At 42.9% G+C, this 20,416-nt stretch overlaps 1 protein-coding gene across 1 annotated transcript in view; it reads left to right on the forward strand.

The window, feature by feature from the left end:
• Nucleotides 1-9,608: 9,608 nt before the first annotated feature.
• gfod1 (glucose-fructose oxidoreductase domain containing 1) overlaps nucleotides 9,609-20,416 on the forward strand; it is an 86,046-nt gene continuing 75,238 nt past the window's right edge. Inside the window, exon 1 of the mRNA XM_063069953.1 lies at nucleotides 9,609-10,284. Within this exon, the coding sequence (XP_062926023.1) occupies nucleotides 10,032-10,284 (253 nt within the window). The 5' untranslated portion in view covers nucleotides 9,609-10,031. The remainder of the gene's footprint in view (nucleotides 10,285-20,416) is intronic.

Below are 20,416 nucleotides of genomic sequence, written 5' to 3' on the forward strand. Positions count from 1 at the left end.
CATGGACATCTTCCCCTCGGCTCTTGTAAGCCAATAGGCATAGGAATGGTTTAAATAGTCATGGATTCAAGAGTTTGGATCAAATTCTGAGAGAGAAATAGGTGAGATAGGGAAGACAGACCTATGTTTGGGTTCTTACCTTGTACGAATGAAGATGGTTGTAGTTGTTGGAGAATAATCATCCTAGACACAAGAGATCCTTGAGATAAAGTCTGAGATCAATAATCTTCAACTTCTTCATCCATCACAAGTCAGAAATGAGGATACTCACTGGTGATCATACAATTCTCAATTCTATTTTTATTTTCTCAGCATCTAAATTGGTCTCTGTCTGCATGTACTAAAATCAAGTCAAGTCACTTTTTATTGTCATTTCGACCATAACTGCTGGTACAGTACACAGTAAAAATGAGACAATGTTTTTCAGGACCATAGTGCTACATGAAACAGTACAAAAACTACACTGAACTACGTAAAACAACACAAAAACTACACTAGACTACAGACCTACCCAGGACTGCATAAATAGCACAAAACAGTGCAGGCATTACCATAAATAATAAACAAGACAATAGGCACAGTAGAGGGCAGTAGGTTGGTGTCAGTCCAGGCTCTGGGTATTGAGGAGTCTGATGGCTTGGGGGAAGAAACTGTTACATAGTCTGGTCGTGAGAGCCTGAATGCTTTGGTGCCTTTTGCCAGATGGCAGGAGGGAGAAGAGTTTGTATGAGGGGTGCGTGGGGTCCTTCATAATACTGTTTGCTTTACGGATGCAGCGTGTGGTGTAAATGTCTGTAATGGTGAGAAGAGAGACCCCGATGATCTTCTCAGGTGACCTCACTATCCGCTGCAGGGTCTTGCAATCCGAGATGGTGCAATTTCCAAACCAAGCAGTGATGCAGCTGCTCTGAATGCTCTCAATACAACCTCTGTAGAATGTGGAGAGGATGGGGGTGGGAGATGGACCTTTCTCAGTCTTTGCAGAAAGTAAAGACCCTGCTGGGCTTTCTTTGCTATGGAGCTGGTGTTGAGGGACCAGGTGAGATTCTCCGCCAGGTGAACACCAAGAAATCTGGTGCTCTTAATGATCTCTACGGAGGAGTCGATGTTCAGTGGAGAGTGGTCACTCCTGTGTCCTCCTGAAGTCAACAACTATCTCTTTTGTTTTGTTCACATTCAGAGACAGGTTGTTGGCTCTGCACCAGTCCGTTAGCCGCTGCACCTCCTCTCTGACAACATTGAGGCATAGGCTGGTAAGTGGCAATCAACATTCGTGAGACAATCTTGCCAGGTATATATTGCTTCCAATATGTGAGAATCTAACCACCTATCCTTGATATTCCATGGCATTGCCACCATTATGTCCCTCACCATCAATATTAAGAGGGTCACATGGACCAGAAATTTAACTGGAACATCCACATAAACATGTGGCTATCTGAGCAAGTCAGAGGATGCAAGCCTGCCTCCTGATATACCAGAACCTGTCCACCATCTATAAGGCACAAGTCAGGAATGTGGTGGAGCATTCTCCACTTTCTTGCATGAGTACAGCTCAATCACTCTCCAGAAAGTTTACTCCATCCAGGACAAAGCAGCCCACTTTACCCCATCCACCATCCTAAACATTCATTCCCTCCACCGACAGGCGCAAGGTGACTGCAGTATATGCCATCCACATAATACACTGCAATTACTTACATAGGCTTCTCCAATTGCACCTCCCATGCCACCAGAGGATAAAAGGTGGTAGTGCATGGGAACACCAGCACTTGTGGGTTCCCACTCTAACTTTGAAATATACAGTATTGATGGTTCTTCAACACCACTGGGTCTAATTCCTGGAACTCTATTCCCAACAGCACTATGGGAATACCTTCATCACAATGATCACAGCAGTCCAAGAACGTGGATCATCACTAAGTTCTTCAGGGCTTATAGCGATAGCTTTTAACTGTGGATCTCCAGGACTGCTACATTTGATAGAAGAAATAACCAAGCCTAACCGGTAAATAAAATAAATAAATGGATTGCACAAATACATATGTTACTTTTAACAACTTAAGAGATCCAAAAATGCTTTACTTCAAAAGAAGCAAGTCAGACAATTTGTGCATATCAAGTCCCACAAGCAGCAATATAGTGATGATTAGGTATCACTTTTTGTGCTATTCATTGAGCAGTAAACATTGGCCAGGACAGTGGGGATAATGTCCCTTCTCCTTCAAATAGTCTGGTGAAATCCTTTATATCACGTTGAGAAAGTAGACAGAGCCTTAGCTTAATATTGCATCAGATTATTGTCATCTCTGATGGCATAGCACTTCTTCAGTTCTACACTGAAACATCTAATTTTCTGAGCTTAAGGCACTGAAGTGGGACTTTATTCAGAGTCAACTGAGCCACTACTCATAGCAGAGCTACCGAGCATCCCTGTATATAGTACAGGTTGGCGTGGGTCTTTGATGAAGGGTCTCAGCCTGAAACGTCAACTTTTCCATAGATGCTGCCTGATCTGTTGGGTTCCTCCAGAATTTTGTGTGTGTTGCTTTGGATTTCCAGCATCTGCAGATTTGTCTGGGTCGTTATCTTGCTTAATGTCATTTCTGTTGTGTGAGGTTAACAGAGAGCCTAAACTGTGTAATGGAACACAATTTTTGTGCTGTTGATAAATGATTTCACAATTTGACTTCTAAACATAGTGGCATTGGATGTTAGGTCCTTGACTAAATGATAGTCAGAATGTTTTGTATCTGAGGTGGGTACCCATATCTCAGCGACTATTCTTGGAACTTAAAAGTATTCAGATGACCCCAAAAAAGACTTTACTGAACCTAATCTCACACCAACCTTGTCTACATTTATCTTATCAAATAATATTTTCAAACATTCCATAATGCTAACATTCTGCATTCTCCTTTCTAAAGAAAAGAACTCCAGAACTTTCCTGAACATCATTCACCAAGTTTTTTAAAGCGTTGCTCAGACCACATTTGGAATATTGTGTGCAGCTTTGGGTCACATAGCTAAGAAACGATTTGCTAGCATAAGAAATGGCCTAGAGGAGGTTCAGGAGAATGATCTCATGAATGAAAAGGTTACTGTATGAGGAAAGTTTGATGGCTCTGGGACTGTGATCGATTGAAAGTAGAAGAATGAGGGGGGTTCTCACTGAAACCTAACAAGTATTGAAGGGACTGGGTCGGATGGATATGGAGATCACTTTTTAATAGTGGGAGAGGCTAGGACCAAAGGGCACAGCTTCAGAATAAAAGGACATCACTTTAGAACAGAGGTGAGGAAGATTTTCTTTAACCAGAGGGTGGTGAATCCACGCAATTCATTCTCACAAATGGCTGTGGAGACCAAGTCATTATGTATATTTAAAGCAGAGGTCGATAAGTAAGAGTGTCAAAGGTTACTGAGAGATGCAGGAGAATAGGGCTGAGAAGGAAAACAAATCAAACATGATGGAATGGTGGAGCAGACTCAATGGGCCAAATGGCCCAATACTGTTCCTATGTTTTATAGTCTAAGTGAGGAGATCTATTCTCGGAGGATGACATGGTCAGCAATACCTAAAGTAGCAGACAGGTTCACCACTTTTGCATCGAATATCATTTGTGGTTTTGATTTTGGAGTTGTGGTTGAGACGAATTGGTCTGAGAGTCAATAACACAATAAAGGACATTGGGAAGGAAAAGGAAATAGGAAAACCTGTGGGTTTCAGGGGCAGGTGAGTTACAGAACATTTTTGGAGCTGGCAGCTTGAAAGAGGAGAGAAGAAACAAATTGGGTTGTCAGATGAATGGCCAACAGCTTAATGGGAATGGGATCAGGGTAATAGAGGAAAACAAAGCAGGCATTGCAGAGACAGAAGAAAGGATAGAAAGATAGAGATAGCAAGTGATAAAGAGGGGGAGAGAGAAAGAAAGATTAGGTTACTTGACAAGCAGCATGGCACAAGTAGCAGAACTGATTAGACAGTTTCAACTTTAGTGACATATCTAGAAGGTCCTCATTTAGGTTAGTGTTGAGGGGTCACTTTATGGGTTTCAACAGGTGCATATAATGTCAGAGAAATGTATACAATAGACATCCTGAAATTCTTTTTCTTGGCAGACATCCACAAAAACAGAGGAGTGCCCCAAATAATGAATTACAGTTAAAACGTTAGAACCCCAAAGCCCCCCCCACCCAACTCCCCCTTTCACACACAAGCAGCAGTAAGGCAATGACCCCTCCACCCTCATCAGCAAAAAAGCATCAGCACCCTCCACCGAGTATTCAAGAGTGCAGCAAAGCATCAATAAAGACACAGACTTGTGGTACCGCAAAAACTACTCGTTCATCTGATAATTCGACATACCACAGGCTTTCTCTCCCTAATAAGGGAAAAAGAGGTGTCCCCGTTTCACAACGAGAGGGGAGACATACCAAACAACTCGCTGATTTACGATGTTGGAAGTCTGTTGCATCATTTTTTCCAAGCTCTGTGCCTGGAGAGTCAGCACCATAAGGGTGCAGCTCTCCGGGCACACAACCCCTCGCAGCTAATTCGCTGCTCCTGATGTTCCGTGTTCTCCCGCAATGCCTCAGTCAGGAGAACCGGCCTAGAATCAGCATGTCTCCAGAGCCACAAAATCCCAGAACCCTGAAGGCATGCTCGCCTTCCAGGCTGCGTCCTTGGGATATCTAAATGCGGCTGATCGTGAGGCCCTGAAAGCGGGTCCCATTCCCGCAAAGAACGGAAGTCAGAATGTAACTCCAGGTTAGGATCTTCAAAAGAAGATCCCCACACCCTGAAACAGAAAAGAAGAGATGTCAAAGATAGAAATAAAGCTGTTTCCGAAGATGCAAGCAAAGAAGTCGATATTCAGTGCCATCTTAACTTCGCCCTGCATTTAAGTAGGTGGTTAATGTTTGAGAAAGGAAGACAGGGCCATTACAGCTCTCCAGGATGATGAGTGTAATGGATGGGTTTAGCAGAGGAGAGAGGGGATAAACTGGTCATACACCAAACTTGCTGTTGGTATGTCCTAAGATTAGGAAGGAAGACACAAATCTGATACTATAGATTGAAGTAAATCAATGGATCCAAATGTGGCATCATGGGTGGGAAGGGTAAAGATCTTGAAGGGAAAATGGGATCAAAGATTAGGTTACAATGGGAAGGAGCTCAATACCGTGAGAGGTAACAATGAAATAGAAATAAACTGCTCCCTCTGATTGGATATGTTGACACTAAGTGTAGAATTATTAAAATTCCAGGGGGAACTGAGGAACCATTTATATAACAAGTTATCATAAGCTTTGCTGGAGGATTGAAGAGCAACTTTCAAAACTGGATGCATTTGATGGAGGTAAAATGAGAGGGGATGATGGGAATAACCAGCATGTGCAGCTCATAGGATACTTCTCTCTCAGTTCCAACCAAATTTGTATTTAGCCGAAAATCAATTACATAATTACCTATATGTTTGATCTTCATAAAACTGAAACTTGATGATATTATGTTAAACACTATTTGTGTTTTTGTGTAATTGGAGGCCCTTATTAGACTAAGAGCTAAGGAGTTAAAAATAACCCGCAGGTCAGATAGCAAGTGTGGAGAGGGATATATAGCCACTGAATATTTTGTTCATTTTCTATTATTATTTAAGATTTCCAGCATCTACAAATTTTTACTTTTAGAAACCTCTTGCTTTCTCCTCATTAGAGGTCTAATATGGTGCACCCTGTGGCTCCAGCTGGATATATTTTGGAACCTGTGAGAAAACCTTCATAGGCTGCTTCACACAGATAGAGTCAGACACTCGGCAAAAGGACACCATGTGGACACTTCCTGAAAGTGATGACATGTGACTAGGAGAAAAAAATCAATCAGAATCTCCACCAGGATTCCTCTCAGATCCTATCATTGTAACACTGTCGGCATTTGTCTACAGCTGTCATGTCTGTCTCTATGTGTCGGTTTCCAACACAGGTTCTGAGGATGTGTCAGTATGTCAGTGCCTGTAACAATACATGTGTAGTTTCAATGCAGCTGTGTCATCGGTGTACTTGCGTCACCAAGCCAGTGTTCATATGGAAATATCTCTGTATGTGTCACCATCTTGATCAGTTTGTCAGTAATTGATGGTGTCAGACTGACACTGTTTAACAGTATTTGTAGTCAATTTCTATCATTACATCAATGCCTCTGCATCAATACCAGTCAGTATCGGAGTTCCAGGGTGTGTGTGACTATGCTTCACTGTCTTGTTTGATACCTCTGTTTACATTAATCTCTGTATTGGTCACTATGCATGGTTCTGTGCCAGAAAGAGTGTGACACTGATTGGGTATCACTTGCTGCGAACACTGCTTATGCCTCTATGTTCATTAAAGTTTACCTGTGTCCCACTCTATTTCTCTGTTTGTCAATGTCTATATGTAAATAAGGTTGAAAGAGTACAGAGAAAAACTACGAGGATGTTATCAGGACTGGAGGACCTGAATTATAAGGAAAGATTGAATAGGTTAGGACTTTATGCCTTGCAACGTAGAAGATTGAAGGGAGATTTGATAGAGGTATATAAAATTATGAGGAGTATCGATAGGGTAAATACTAGCAGGCTTTTGACACTGAGGTTAGGTGGGACTACAACTGATAGTCATGGGTTAAGGGAGAAGGTGAAAAGTTTAACGGGAACATGAGGAGAATTTTCTTCACTTAGAGGGTTGTAAGAGTGTGGAAGGAGCTGTCAGCACAATGGTCGCATGCCAGCTCGATTTCAATGTTTAAGAGAAGTTTGGATAGTTACATGGATGGTAGGGATATGGAGGGCTATGGTCCTGGTGCAGATCGATGGGAATAGGCAGTTTAGCATGGACAAGATGAAGGGCCTTTTCTATTTCTATGTTGTACTTTTTTATGACTCTAATGTGTCGTGAGTTACATGTGTCTCCATGCCTATGTAAGAGTGGTTTTGTCTGAATGTCAGTGTACTTCTGTTACTGTGAGTCAGTACCTGTCTACATCTGTATGTGTGTTGTGTGTTTGTGTTCATCTCTGTACGTTTGTACCTGTGTAGCAGTGCTGGTCTCTCAATGTCTATCCCAGAATGAGCATATCAGAGTCTCTTTGCATCAATGTCTCTGTGTTGGTGTCTGGTAGTGTCTGCTTATGCCTGTGTGCCTGTCAGTCCCTGCCCATGTCTCTATGGACAGAAATGTCCAGCTCTGTTTTTCTGTGTTAAAAGACTTAGATTTGCATGATGGTTTGGCAATGTTTTTTCTCTGTAGCTGTGTGTCAGTTTCCCTATGCCATTGTTTATCAAGGTGTCTGCATGTCAATGTCTGTATTTATCACTTCCTGAGCCTTTGCACGTGTTATGTGTGAATATGTATCCATCACAGTCTGCGCCTCTGTGCCTAGATCTGTCTGTCAACATGTCTGACTCGATCTGTTACAGAGGAGCTCTGTTCGCATGTCAGTGTTATTCTCTGTCCCTGTAGGCATATCAGCCTGTGTCAGTGAGTTCCTCAGTGCTTGTGGGGTAGAGTGTGCATGTGTAACAATCTATGCCTGTGTGGTAGACTGTGTGTGTGTAACAATCCATGCCTGTATAGTAAACTGTGTGTGTGTGTGTGTGTGTAATAATCTATGCCTGTGTGGTAGACTGTGTGTGTGTAACAATCCATGCCTGTATAGTAAACTGTGTGTGTGTGTGTGTGTGTGTGTGTGTGTCACAATCTATGCCTGTGTGTCAGTGCCTGTGCGGTAGACTGTATGTGTGTAACAATCCATGCCTGTCTGGTTAACTCTGTGTGTGTGTGTGTGTGTGTGTCACAATCTATGCCTGTGTGTCAGTGCCTGTGCGGTAGACTGTATGTGTGTAACAATCCATGCCTGTCTGGTTAACTCTGTGTGTGTGTGTGTGTGTGTGTGTAATAATCTATGCCTGTGTGGTAGACTGTGTGTGTGTAACAATCCATGCCTGTATAGTAAACTGTGTGTGTGTGTGTGTGTGTGTGTGTGTGTGTAATAATCTATGCCTGTGTGGTAGACTGTGTGTGTGTGTGTGTGTCACAATCTATGCCTGCGTGTCAGTGCCTGTGCGGTAGACTGTATGTGTGTAACAATCCATGCCTGTCCGGGTAACTCTGTGTGTGTGTGTGTGTGTGTGTGTGTGTGTGTGTGTCACAATCTATGCCTGTGTGTCAGTGCCTGTGCGGTAGACTGTATGTGTGTAACAATCCATGCCTGTCTGGTTAACTCTGTGTGTGTGTGTGTGTGTGTGTGTAATAATCTACGCCTGTGTGGTAGACTGTGTGCGTGTAACAATCTATGCCTGTGTGGTAGACTGTGTTTATGTAATTATCTATGCCTGTGTGGTAGACTGTGTGCGTGTAATGATCTATGCCTGTGTGGTAGACTGTGTGTATGTAGTTATCTATGCCTGTGTGGTAGACTGTGTGCGTGTAATGATCTATGCCTGTGTGGTAGACTGTGTGTATGTGGTTATCTATGCCTGTGTGGTAGACTGTGCGTGTAACAATCCATGCCTGTGCTGCAATGAGCAAATGAAGCGAAACACAGGCACGGAGATTGAGTTAGGATGCTTACGCGGACGTGAACGTTGAACAGCAAACAGGAGGGATCTTGACACGGGGCCTTGACACAGAGAGATGGAGTTTCATAGGTAAGTCGTGAAACTGGAGCAAAACTTCGAACACACTGTCCTAAGCAGCCGGGAAACATTAATTACCACACAGGCAAAACCAACGATCTGGCGACTAGTAGTTGTAACACCGGGGTTCTTATGCTGCAGGTCTTGATGGAAACCAGGTGTGCCGTCATCAAAGAGAAGTAGAAGCAAATGGGAAATTAATGGTCGGAACCGTGGCACAATCAAAGGAAATTAGGAGAAAGATAGGGAATTAATGATCGGGACCGTGACAGCCTGTGTGGTAGACTGTGTGTGTGTAACAACCTATGCCTGCATCTGTGTGCCTATCAATTTGTGGCTCTCAACACCTGTACCCCTCAATACTCCTGTCCTGTTGTGTCTGCCTGTGTAATTTTCTGTGTGACTGTACAGAAAGCTCTGATCTCAAATCCCCGCTGCCTTGTGGCTATACCCACCCATGGGGAAGGCTTCAGGAGTGGAAATAGCCAGAACTGGAGTCCTTGAGGCAGTCCTATTTGAGTTCAATGCGGCTGGTAACTCCTGGTGCCAAACTGTATGGGTCTCTGCCGTTTCTTTGGGTTTGTCAGCTGTGTGGGGAGGGGAGCTGCATGCTCTCCATATGTACTGTCCAGGCTTGAGTGTCATGTTGACAGCTGATGGAGGGCCTCAATGTACCTATTCACTTATCCTGTAGGTTGGTATCTGTTTTCTCTCTGTACCTGTGTAAGTCCTTGATTCCCTGTATCAGGTGCTCAGTTGCTGTACCTGTGGTCCAGTGTCTGTATCCGGGGGACCAGTTCCCGTATCCATAGGTCAGCAGTTGTATTCGGGGGTCTGTCCCTCTATTTGGTGTCACTGTCTGTGAATGAATGCTCCATTTTCTGGGTCAGTGCCTGTATCCGTGGATCAACTACTGGATCTGGGGTTCAGCCGCTACATCGATGGGTCAGTGCCTGCACCTGCGACTCTGTACCCGTCGGTCATTTCCTGTATTCCGTGCGCCTGCCTCCCACTCGCCACTGACGGGCAGCCCCGCCAGCCGTCCTCACCCACTGATTGGGCGCCGCTTGCAACCTGCGGACGGGAGGGAACAGGCGAGCCAGCCCGCGGCGGCGGCGGCTGCTGAGCCGGAGCAGTCGGACCTAGAGGGCAGTGCAACACCGACGGAGGGCGGTCCCTGCATGCTCGGTCGCTGCAGACACAGACACAGACACACGGCAGGAAGCGCAGAGCCGGGGCGCTGAACCCTTGTAACAGAAAATGAGAGCGGCGCGTCTGCCCATCGCCCCGCGACGGTGCTGCTAGCCCCGGAGGGGGCGAGCGAGCAACCTTTCCGCAGGGGTGGAGTTGTTCAACATGCTGCCTGGCGTGGGGGTTTTCGGCACCAGCCTCACCACACGGGTGATCGTCCCTCTGCTGCAGAGTCAGGGCTTCCCGGTCAAAGCACTGTGGGGAAGGACGCCCGAGAAAGCCGAGGAGCTGGCCAAGGAGATGGACGTGCCCTTCTACACCAACAGGATCGACGACGTTTTGCTGCACCACGACGTCGACTTGGTTTGCATCAACCTGCCGCCTCCACTCACCCGCCAGATCGCTGTAAAGACCTTGGGTAGGTGGCTTCGGGTTCTGGGACTACAGGTTTTGGGGAAGGGGTGGTGTGTATTGTTGAGACAGGAAGGGCAAAAACACACAGCTTGTGGCGTGTTCCTTTATCTCTTCTCTCCCTGCATCTCCTGGAGTCTCTCTGTTAGTATTGTGTAATTTCATGAAGCCTGTTTATCACTGCTACTGCAGCACCCACGCGGGGATACCTTCGGCCAATTCGATGTCAGTCTATGCCGATGCTCCTCGTCCACTGCAGTGACATTTTAAGCACAAAGTAATGGGCAAGCAGAATGCGGGTGGTCGATTTGTACTTGATGACGAGCGGCTCTCATTAGTCACAAGAGCTTACTCGCCAGCCATGTAAATAGAGGATGTGTCATAGCTAGTGGCAGGATATGATAAACGGTGTTTCTGATGAGATAATCGGGTACAAAGCCACAAACGGCTTGGGCTGGCTATTCTGTTAAATGGTTCACTTTCCAAAGTGTGCTGCTGGCTGTGACATTAAAATAAATTTGTGTTCTGGTCCCCACCTAACAAACGGTCGAAAGAGATTTTAAAAAACGGCTTCACACTTTCCAGAAGTGTACACTTTCAAGAAATGATGTGTCACTTCCTCCCCTTCTGTTTAGCACACGTGTGTGACCACTGGAAGACAATACCGTACATGTCTGGTTGTTTTCTATTTTCATATTTCAGTAAGAATGAGAGTTTTTGTTCAGTTGAACAGTGACAGGAACTATGGTAATATTTGCCTGTACAGGTGTTTAATTTTTTTTGCAGCCAAGAATCTGTCATAAATGGACCATAGTTTTCCAAACTGATATCTCAGTTTATGGTTCCCCAGTTGTCTAAACTGTGATCAAGTGTAGGCTGGACAATTACTTAGAATGACCAAATATGTTGAAAGGAACTTCCTGCATAAAATATGTGTAAGCAATTGTCTATTTCAACAGCCTGGACCATCCTGTCAAATAGGACCGGAAGAAATCCTTATTATTTTTGTTTGTAGCAGCCAGGCAGGCTGGGCTATCATCTATTACCTCATCTCTGACTGGGGCAGGTATTGGATTAGGTCTGTCAATTTAACCAAGCTTATGGTTCCTGGAGCAAAATTGCCTCTGTGTAGAAACGGAGTGAGAGTGTGAATGTAAATTCAGTATGTCATCTTGTCAGTAATATTTTACCTTGAGTCAATTCTTCTGATGCAAAGTTAATTTAGCATTAAAAAATGTCATCAGCTAAAGAATGCAGGATGGTTTTGAAGAGCAGCAAGGTCAGCTGCTCTGGTATGAATGTGATTTTTTTCCCCTTGTCCTGAGAGATACCTTCATAGTTCATTCTGGCAGCACTTTTTAGGCTGGCTGCAGTTTTACTGAGCAGAATCCTTAATCTGAAGTTGTCAGAGTAACTGCTGATAATGCAAATTATTTTCGTACTGCTCAGTGACATTTAGCAATGATTTTATAGATTCTGATGACTTTGCAATAAGAGATCAAAGAGGTAAATGGTGTGCTAAAGGTAAACTGGAACGTTTTTAATGCTCTCTGAGAATGGAGCAAAGACTTGTTCAGGCTCTGGATGCTTAAACATCTGGGGGATCCGTATGTTTCGGAGACCAATTGCTATTATCAAGTTGTTGCATATTATTCAAAAAATCTTCTGACTATCTGACCATATTTTTAAACGCTGGATTCTTTTTCATTTAGTGGTTCTACGTAATTTTACTGTGTTGTGGAAGATCTTTACAGTGTACTCTTCTATTTGCAAGGAGCATTTAGTGGAAGCTCTGTCTTTGGTAGGGGTCTTCAGGCAGGGGTTTCTATATTAGCATTTGGGGTTTCAGGTGTTATTTACATGGTTTAATGCATCATCCAGATGTAGAGTAGTTCCATGTCATCAAGTTATTTGAACATGTTATAGCGTTGGTGCAGGACAATAGTCTAGAAATTCACTTGTGTGGTACTGTTTACTTCAGCACCATGTAGAGTGTAGCTACAATTTCTGCATCTTTTCCACATCCTTTTGTGTTACGACCACAGTTTGACCTGGTAGTTTGCTTGCATACCTGTGATATGTTAGCATCAGATGCAGGGAGTGTACTCATTCCCCTTGTAGTGCTTGTTTTGGGCATCTATTTACTCTTTATTTTCTGGATCTGAGCCTGATTGGTAAAGCAAATATTTGTTGTCTATCTCTAGATACCCTTGAAGGTGGTGATGAGCTGCCACTTTGAGCTACTGTCTGGTGATGGTACTTTTACTGCTCTTGTAGTGGGTGTTCCAAGATTTAAATTCGGTGATGTTGAAGAATCAGTAATATATTTCCAAGTCAAAAACTGTGCGACTTGGAGAGGAGCCTGATATTGGTGGTGTTCCCATGTGATGGCTACTTTTGTCCTTCCTGGTAGTTGAGTCTTAGGTTTGGGAGGTGTAGTTGGAGTAACCTGGATGACAGATAGTACACACTGACTTTTCCATGGCTTTGCCAAAGGATTTGAACATTTGGGAGGCTGGATGAAGTACCTGTCATGTGGGCTGCTTTGTCCTTGGATGGGGTAAAGCATCTGGAGCTTTGCACTTGTAGGGGTAGGTATAGTGTCCCGTTACACACCTGAGTGATAAATGGTGGGCAAGCTCTTTGATATCAGGATGCAAATCACCCACTGCAGATATGCATTCTCTGACTTGTTCTCATAGCCACTTTTTTTTGTGTGGAAGTTCTGATCTGTGGTGACCCTGATGATGTTGATGATGGGGAATTCAGTGATGATAATGCAGTTAAAAGTCGAGGATAGGTGGCTAGATCCTCGTGTGATGGGGGTCAGTAATTTTCTGGCACTTTAGTGGCATGAATGTCAACTTGTCACTTACCAACTGATGCCTGAATGTTGAACAGGTCTTGCTACGTGCAGGCATGGACCGCATAACTTGGTGGGGAGTTGGAAATTGAATTGAACTAGATTAATAAATTCATGAAGTTGTACACCATGGAAGCAGGTGCATTTGTCCTACTTGTCCACGGTCAGGGTCCCAAGCCTCTTGGGCCTCTTTATGACTATCACATCTTATTCACCCCGTCACCCAATGACACAATGGCTGTAGGTTCTGAGGTTCTGGCGGCCTGATAGTGAAATATCACAATGGAAGCTTCCTGTTCACCTGTCTCACCAATGGACAACCAAGGTGGGTCCAGGACAACTGCTTTTCTCTCCCCATGGTGCTAGCTTTAATCCAGGTTTGCAAGTTCCCATCTCAGCCTGTGTAGGAAGAAATGTAATAAAGTGGCAGTCAGCTCTGCCTACCCAGCCAAGTAGTGAAGAAACACACTACCTGAAATGCTTTAGAAATGGCTTATAATCATTTCCAGGCCAGATGATTGTCATCAGTATATGACATTTGGTGTGATTCTTCAGTCTGTGATTTACTGGTGTAAGAAAATTGTATGTTGTATAAAAGCAGCCGAGCAAAATATTAATTACTAAATGCACCAACTTCCTGGGTTTCTCACTGGTTAAGTGTTGATGTCTGCTAAACCAATAGAAAATGGGCAGTAATACAAAGTCATGTAGTGTAATTGTAGACTTGTGGAAGTCTCAGTGACTGGAGTTCTAATTTTAGATTTGTTTTCTTCAATTTTCTTTTGCTTTCTTGTTGTTTTTCCTAGTTTAAGTTTTGACTTGATTGGACAAGATCTATTGTTACATTTACAGCAAGAGTGATAGCTATACTTTTCCACATGGCCAATGTCTCTAGAATGCAGGCTCTTACAGATAGCTCAGATATGCCCAGTGCCCCTGCTAGCAATTGATGTAGAATCTACAGTGATTTAAATGGTTGGATTACAATAGTAGTCCAATTGATATTATAAGTAATAGGAGGATTCATTTCTGATTAAAATGGTAAGCTTAATAGAACTATGATGATGAGCACATTCATGGTTGTTGGCGAGTTTAATCGTATGTGCCAAGAAGAAAGTCTGTGTGTGTGTTATGGTCTCTCTCTCCTTCTTGCTCGTTGTTCCCGAAGGAAGGTCTCTGCGTTCGAGTAGTCTCTCTTTCCCTCGATGCTGTCAGAGGACGGTGCCAGAGTTCTGGGTCTTGGGTGAGGTTTAATCAACACGGTTTGTGGATTGGACCCCATGTTATGATGTGTTTCTGGTTTCTAGTCACTCCTTTTTTGTTGCTGTTTTGGGTGATTTTGAATTGGGGTGGCCTGCACAGATAATGAACACTGAGAACTGGATATGCCTGGACTCTTTTGACTTGTGTTTTATACTCTGTGTTTTTCATTTTTTTTTGTTGCCATTTGTGAATTTTTTTTCGCATGAGGGGGTTGATGGTTTTCCTTGAAAGGATTCCATGGTTCACTTTCTTTCGTGGCTGTCTGTGGGAAAGGCAAATCTCAGAATTGTATACTGCATACATACTTTGATAATAAATGCACTTTGAATCTTCGAACTTGTTGGTAAATGTGCTATATAATAATACAAGCATATTCTATTCATATTCCGGTCATTTCTAAGGATAAAGTTCTATGGAATGATAATTTTATCTGTCAGGTTGTAAGTGTAAGATTTGTGGCATTAGTAGAGGTATTCATCGACTTATGAATTTTCACTAAGACTCTGTTGGTGTCCAAGGTTATTTTTCGGTTTAGCGGCTCTCCAGAATGCAGCACACTGCAGAGTCCTTAACACCTTTCATCCAACCTGCTTGATTTATGAAAGCTGGCTTAAAGGAAGGTTTTCAAGAACATGTCCCATTTATAAATCAATGAATGGCTGGTAATTACAATGCCAATATGATGATGATATCTGAAATTCTAGGGCAGAGTATGGTAACAAAATCATTGAAGCCATCCTTACTTCATCACTTTGAATTTATACTACTTATGTGCAACTTGAATTTGCTGATCTGTAAGTTTGCAACGTTCAAGTTTTAGCTGTAGAGCCTTTTTTGTTGGATAAAATCCAAATCAGAATTATGCAACTGAATGCGAACGTGACTCACAACACGTTTTTTGGTTGACCTGAGGCTTTATTCAGATTGTGCCACTGCAAAACGCAAAATGTTGGCCTTTCATCCCAACTCATTCATGATTCTCCAAGTTGCCTATCTAACCTAGTTTCATCTGCCTGTGTTTGACCCATATCCTCTGAGTCTTTCTCATCTAATTTTCTTCTAAATTTTATAATTGTACCTGCCTCGGGCAGTTCCCCTGGCATCTCAGTTCATGTATGTACCACTTTCTGGGTGAAAAAGTTGCCCCTCAGGTTCGTATTAAATCTTCCCTCTCACCCTAAACCTCTGCTCCCTAATACTTGATTCCACACTCCTGGGTAAAAGACTGTGTGCATTCACCCTGTTGATGCCTTTCATGATTTTGTACACCTTCATAAAGTCAACCCTCAGCTGCCTTTGCTCCGGGGAGTACAGTCCCAGCCTCTCCAGTACCACCTAATAAGGCAAGCTCTCCAGTCCTGACAACATCCTTGTGAATTTGTTTCTGTATTCTTTCTTGTATAATGGCATCTTTCCAATAACAGGATGACCAAAACCGAAGGCAGTACTCTATCAGTGGTCTAACCAGCTGCTATATCCAGGCTTCCATACTCATTTCCCTGACTAGTGAAAACCTTCTTCTCCATTCATTCTACTTGTGATGCCACTTTCAGGGACTTGTTCAGGAGCATTCATAAGTAACAAGGTGAGCTTCTGGTTTTGTTTGTCTTTCTCTGTTGGATATGACTCACAGCTATATTAACTGCGGTTGGATCGCACTTGGTACACTTTGGACAGTTGTAGGTACAGTACACACTGTAGTCCATGCAGACATTGTAGAGAAGCTGGATACAGTGCACCAATGGATTTACAGGGATGATGCCAGAACAGAAGATCTCCAGTGATCAGGTGATCAGGGGTAACCTATTCCAGGAAAGACAAGGAGACTTAGTTGAAGCCTACAGAACTATAATTACATAAATACAGGGAAGATATCTTCACAACAAATATCCAAATAAATAAAAAGTAACTACCAATAAATTAAATTTTAAAAAAGCAATAAACTTTGTAAGATTACAGATGTGAGAATATGAAACTCACTACAGGTCTTCCCAGGGGTTATCATCTCTCCACTTAGACCCACCTATGGATTTCCCCTACAAGTGTTTGAGAGACCTTGTAGGACAGAGTTGCCAGCTACCGCATGGCTGCAGGCATCTTCTGCTGAATGGGAATGGGGCCTGCTCCAACCATCCTGCTCATGGAGTGTTTGTCCCACTCTTCCTATGGACAGAAGCTATGTAGGGCCACCAGACTTAAAAACAGTTACTTCCCCAAACAGTAAGGCTGATCAGCACCTCAACCCACTGACTTCATTATTTCCTGTCAGTCATCTTACGCACAGCCTAGCATCACTTTATGGACATATATTAAATTCATATATATATAGACTATCTTAAGTATTTATATTTATTGTGGTTTTGTTTTTATTGTGTTCTTTACCTTTTGTGGTTTTTTTATGTTGCATCAGATCTGGCATAACACTTGTTTCAGTCTCCTTTACTTGTATACAGGAAATGACAGTAAACAATCTTGAATTTCCACGTGCCTTTCTCTCCCAGCGACCCACTTCAACCATGAGCCTAAACAGATTGTAAAACCAAGCAAAGATGGCAGCACTGACCAGACTCACTCACTGAGTCATAACCTGGGAATTGCCTATAAATATATTTATATAAATTGCTCCTTATGCTTGTGGATATGGAGTACGTTATCCTCAGAGAGGGATCAGAAGTGGAGAGAGTGAGTAGTTTCAAGTTCCTGGGTGCAAAGATCTCTGAAGACCTAACCTGGTCCCAACCTATTGATGCAGTTATAAAGAAGGCAAGACAGCGACTGTACTTCATTAGGAGTTTGAAGAGATTTGGTATGTCAACAAAAACACTCAAAAACTTCTATAAATGTGCCATGGAGAGCATTCTGACAGGATGCATCAGTGTCTAGTATGGGGGAGGTGGGGCTACTGCACAGGACCAAAAGAAGCTGCAGAGGGTCTGGAGTATTGTGTTCAGTTTTGGTCACCAAATTACAGGAAGGATATAAATAAGGTTGAAAGAGTGCAGAGAAGGTTTACAAGGATATTGCCGGCACTTGAGAAACTCAGTTACAGAGAAAGGTTGAATAGGTTAGGACTTTATTCCCTGGAGCGTAGAAGAATGAGGGGAGATTTGATAGAGGTATATAAAATTATGATGGGTATAGATAGAGTGAATGCAAGCAGGCTTTTTCCACTGAGGCAAGGGGAGAAAAAAAGCAGAGGACATGGGTTAAGGGTGAGGGGGGAAAAGTTTAAAGGGAACATTAGTGGGGGCTTCTTCACACAGAGAGTGGTGGGAGTATGGAATGAGCTGCCAGACGAGGTAGTAAATGCGGGTTCTTTTTTAACATTTAAGAATAAATTGGATAGATACATGGATGGGAGGTGTATGGAGGGTTATGGTCCGTGTGCAGGTCAGTGGGACTAGGCAGAAAATGGTTTGGCACAGCCAAGAAGGGTCAAAAGGCCTGTTTCTGTGCTGTAGTTTTTCTATGGTTTCTATGGAAGCCAAGCCATGGAACAGTGTCTCTGGAGGGTTGTAAAACTGGTCAGCTCCATCTTGGGTACTAGCCTACAAAGTATCCAGGACATCTTCAAAGAGCGGTGTCTCAGAAAGGCAGCGTCCATTATTAAGGACCCCCAGCACCCAGGGCATGCCCTTTTCTCACTGTTACCATCAGGTAGGAGATACACACTCAGCGATTCAGGAACAGCTTCTTCCCCTCTGCCATCCGATTCCTAAATGGACATAGAACCCATGAACACCACCTCACTTTTTCAATATATATTATTTCTGTTTTTACACAATTTTTATTGTACACATACGGTAATTTATTTATTTATGTTATTCTATATTATGTATTGCATCGAATTGCTGCTGCTAAGTTAACAAATTTCACGACGCATTGATATGTTGGGACACATCGATAATAAACCTGATTCTGATTCTGACCTAGGAATAAAAAGAAGGATTTTTGTACAGTGTGCCCTAAATAACTAATGCAGTAAGGAGGTCAAAGTAGTTTTATCAAAATATGGAAATTAATAAATGGCTCTTAATTGGACTCTGAAGGGCTGGTAATATGATTAAGGAAGGGTAATCTGCAGGAATCCTAGAGAATTTATTCTTTATCAATTTTATGTAAGCTTATAAAAAATTACTTGAAAATTTTTGACTTAAATGTATTTATTCCAGTTAGTGGCAGTGGGTAAAGATCAGAATTTAATTGTGCAATCTGCATTAGGCCGATCAGATGTAGGTATTATCATAGAGGTATCTAAAAGCATGCTGGATTAAAAGAAAGATAAATATATAGGTCGACCAGATGATCTGCAACAAGTCAGGAGGAGGGATGTGCGTAACATAACAGTCATGGACCTGTCATGCTAGAAGACTTGTTTCTGCCCTGCAATTTTTATGTAATTATTAAAAATAATTAAAACATTGAAATGCAATTTAGTGGGGAGAAGTGTTTACTTGTAGCTACACAGCCAGGGATACTTGGAGCTGGGTAGACTGCACAGGTATTCTGAAGTATGGGGCAATGCCTGGCCTGGATAGTGGGGGCCCTTGATGATGGATGTTGCTTTCCCATGACAGCGCTCCTTGTAGATGTGTTCTGTGGTGGGAAGGGATTTACCTGTGATGGACTGGGTTATATCTAGTATTTTTCCTGCTGAAGGGCCTTGGCCTGAAATGTCAACTGTACTTTTTTCCATAGATGCTGCCTGACCTGCTGAGTTCCTCCTGCATTTTGTGTGTGTTGCTTCGATTTCCAGCATCTGCAGATTTTCTCATGCTTGTGATTTGATCCACTACTTTTGTAGGCTTTTCACAGATGCATTGTTCCAGATTCAGTCCAGGGTACGTACAAGGGCATTTCAGGAGTCCCCACTGGCTTTTCCTGGTTGTCCATGAAAGTGATGTTGAAAATGCATAAAACAAGTGAAGCTTTATTTTCATTGTGTTGTTGCCACCAGCTCAGCTTTACTTCAGCTTTGTTTGTGGCCGAAAGGTGCTGACTGTTTTTGCCTTTACTTCATTTGAAGATGTAGTATCTTCTGTGACTGTTTTTGAAAGGTATTTGAAGTCTTTGCATTTTCATTGCCAAATTTTATTGCAACATCTTTATGACTGGATGATGACATCATTAGATTGTTCTTTGTGGTAATTTCCTCTCTGTGGCTGAATGCAGTCTTGCTGTTAATTGGTTCAGTTTTCCTGCATCATTGTCATCCACAAAACAAAACTTGTTCATTTCTTCTTCTCCCATTAGCACCACATTGGTTAATATCAGTGATAGTTACAAAGACTAGGTGCAATCTGTTCCAGGTCCAAATGAAAGGCATCAACAGGTGACTGGCACTGCACTGTGCTGTCACAGTTCAAAGGAAGTAATTTATGACTTTAATAAGAACTGGTTTGGCTTCATTGAAGAGTCAGAAACCTGGTTGAGAAATACATTTCCAGGAAAGGGGCAACACATGCAATGCCATAGGAACTCAACAAGTCAGCTGAGGATGGGTCTCAATCCTAAACATTGACAGTCCATTTCCCCTCATAGATGTTGCCTGACTCTCCTGAGATCACCCAGCATCTTGTGTGGTGCTCCAGATGCCAGTATTTTCAGTTGCTTTTGTTTCAATGTGGGCATGTATCTGGGTGGTGATGATGCTTAATGCTTTGGGAGAGTCAAAGGAAATTGGGGAGGGCAGGTAGCTTGGGACAGCATATTTGAAGGTAGGGAGGTGGTAGCTGTGGAGATAGTTGTTGGTATTGAGCAGCAGACGTTTCAGGCTGAGACCCTTCGTCATTTTGAAGAAGCAGGAGAAGAAATTTTGAAGGAGGTTTGTCATGGTAGGTGGCAAGCAGGGAATGATTGATGTAACTAATCGGATAGACTCTGAATAGAAAAAAGGTGATGTGCTCCACAGTCTTGATGTTGGAGATGGGGTGAAATCTTAAACTAACTAACATAGATTAAAAGAAGATTGTTAGCCCATGCAGTATATAAAAGATATTTTCCTGTGGTAATT

Source organism: Mobula hypostoma, chromosome 17, assembly GCF_963921235.1.
Source record: "Mobula hypostoma chromosome 17, sMobHyp1.1, whole genome shotgun sequence".
NCBI lineage: Eukaryota > Metazoa > Chordata > Chondrichthyes > Myliobatiformes > Myliobatidae > Mobula > Mobula hypostoma.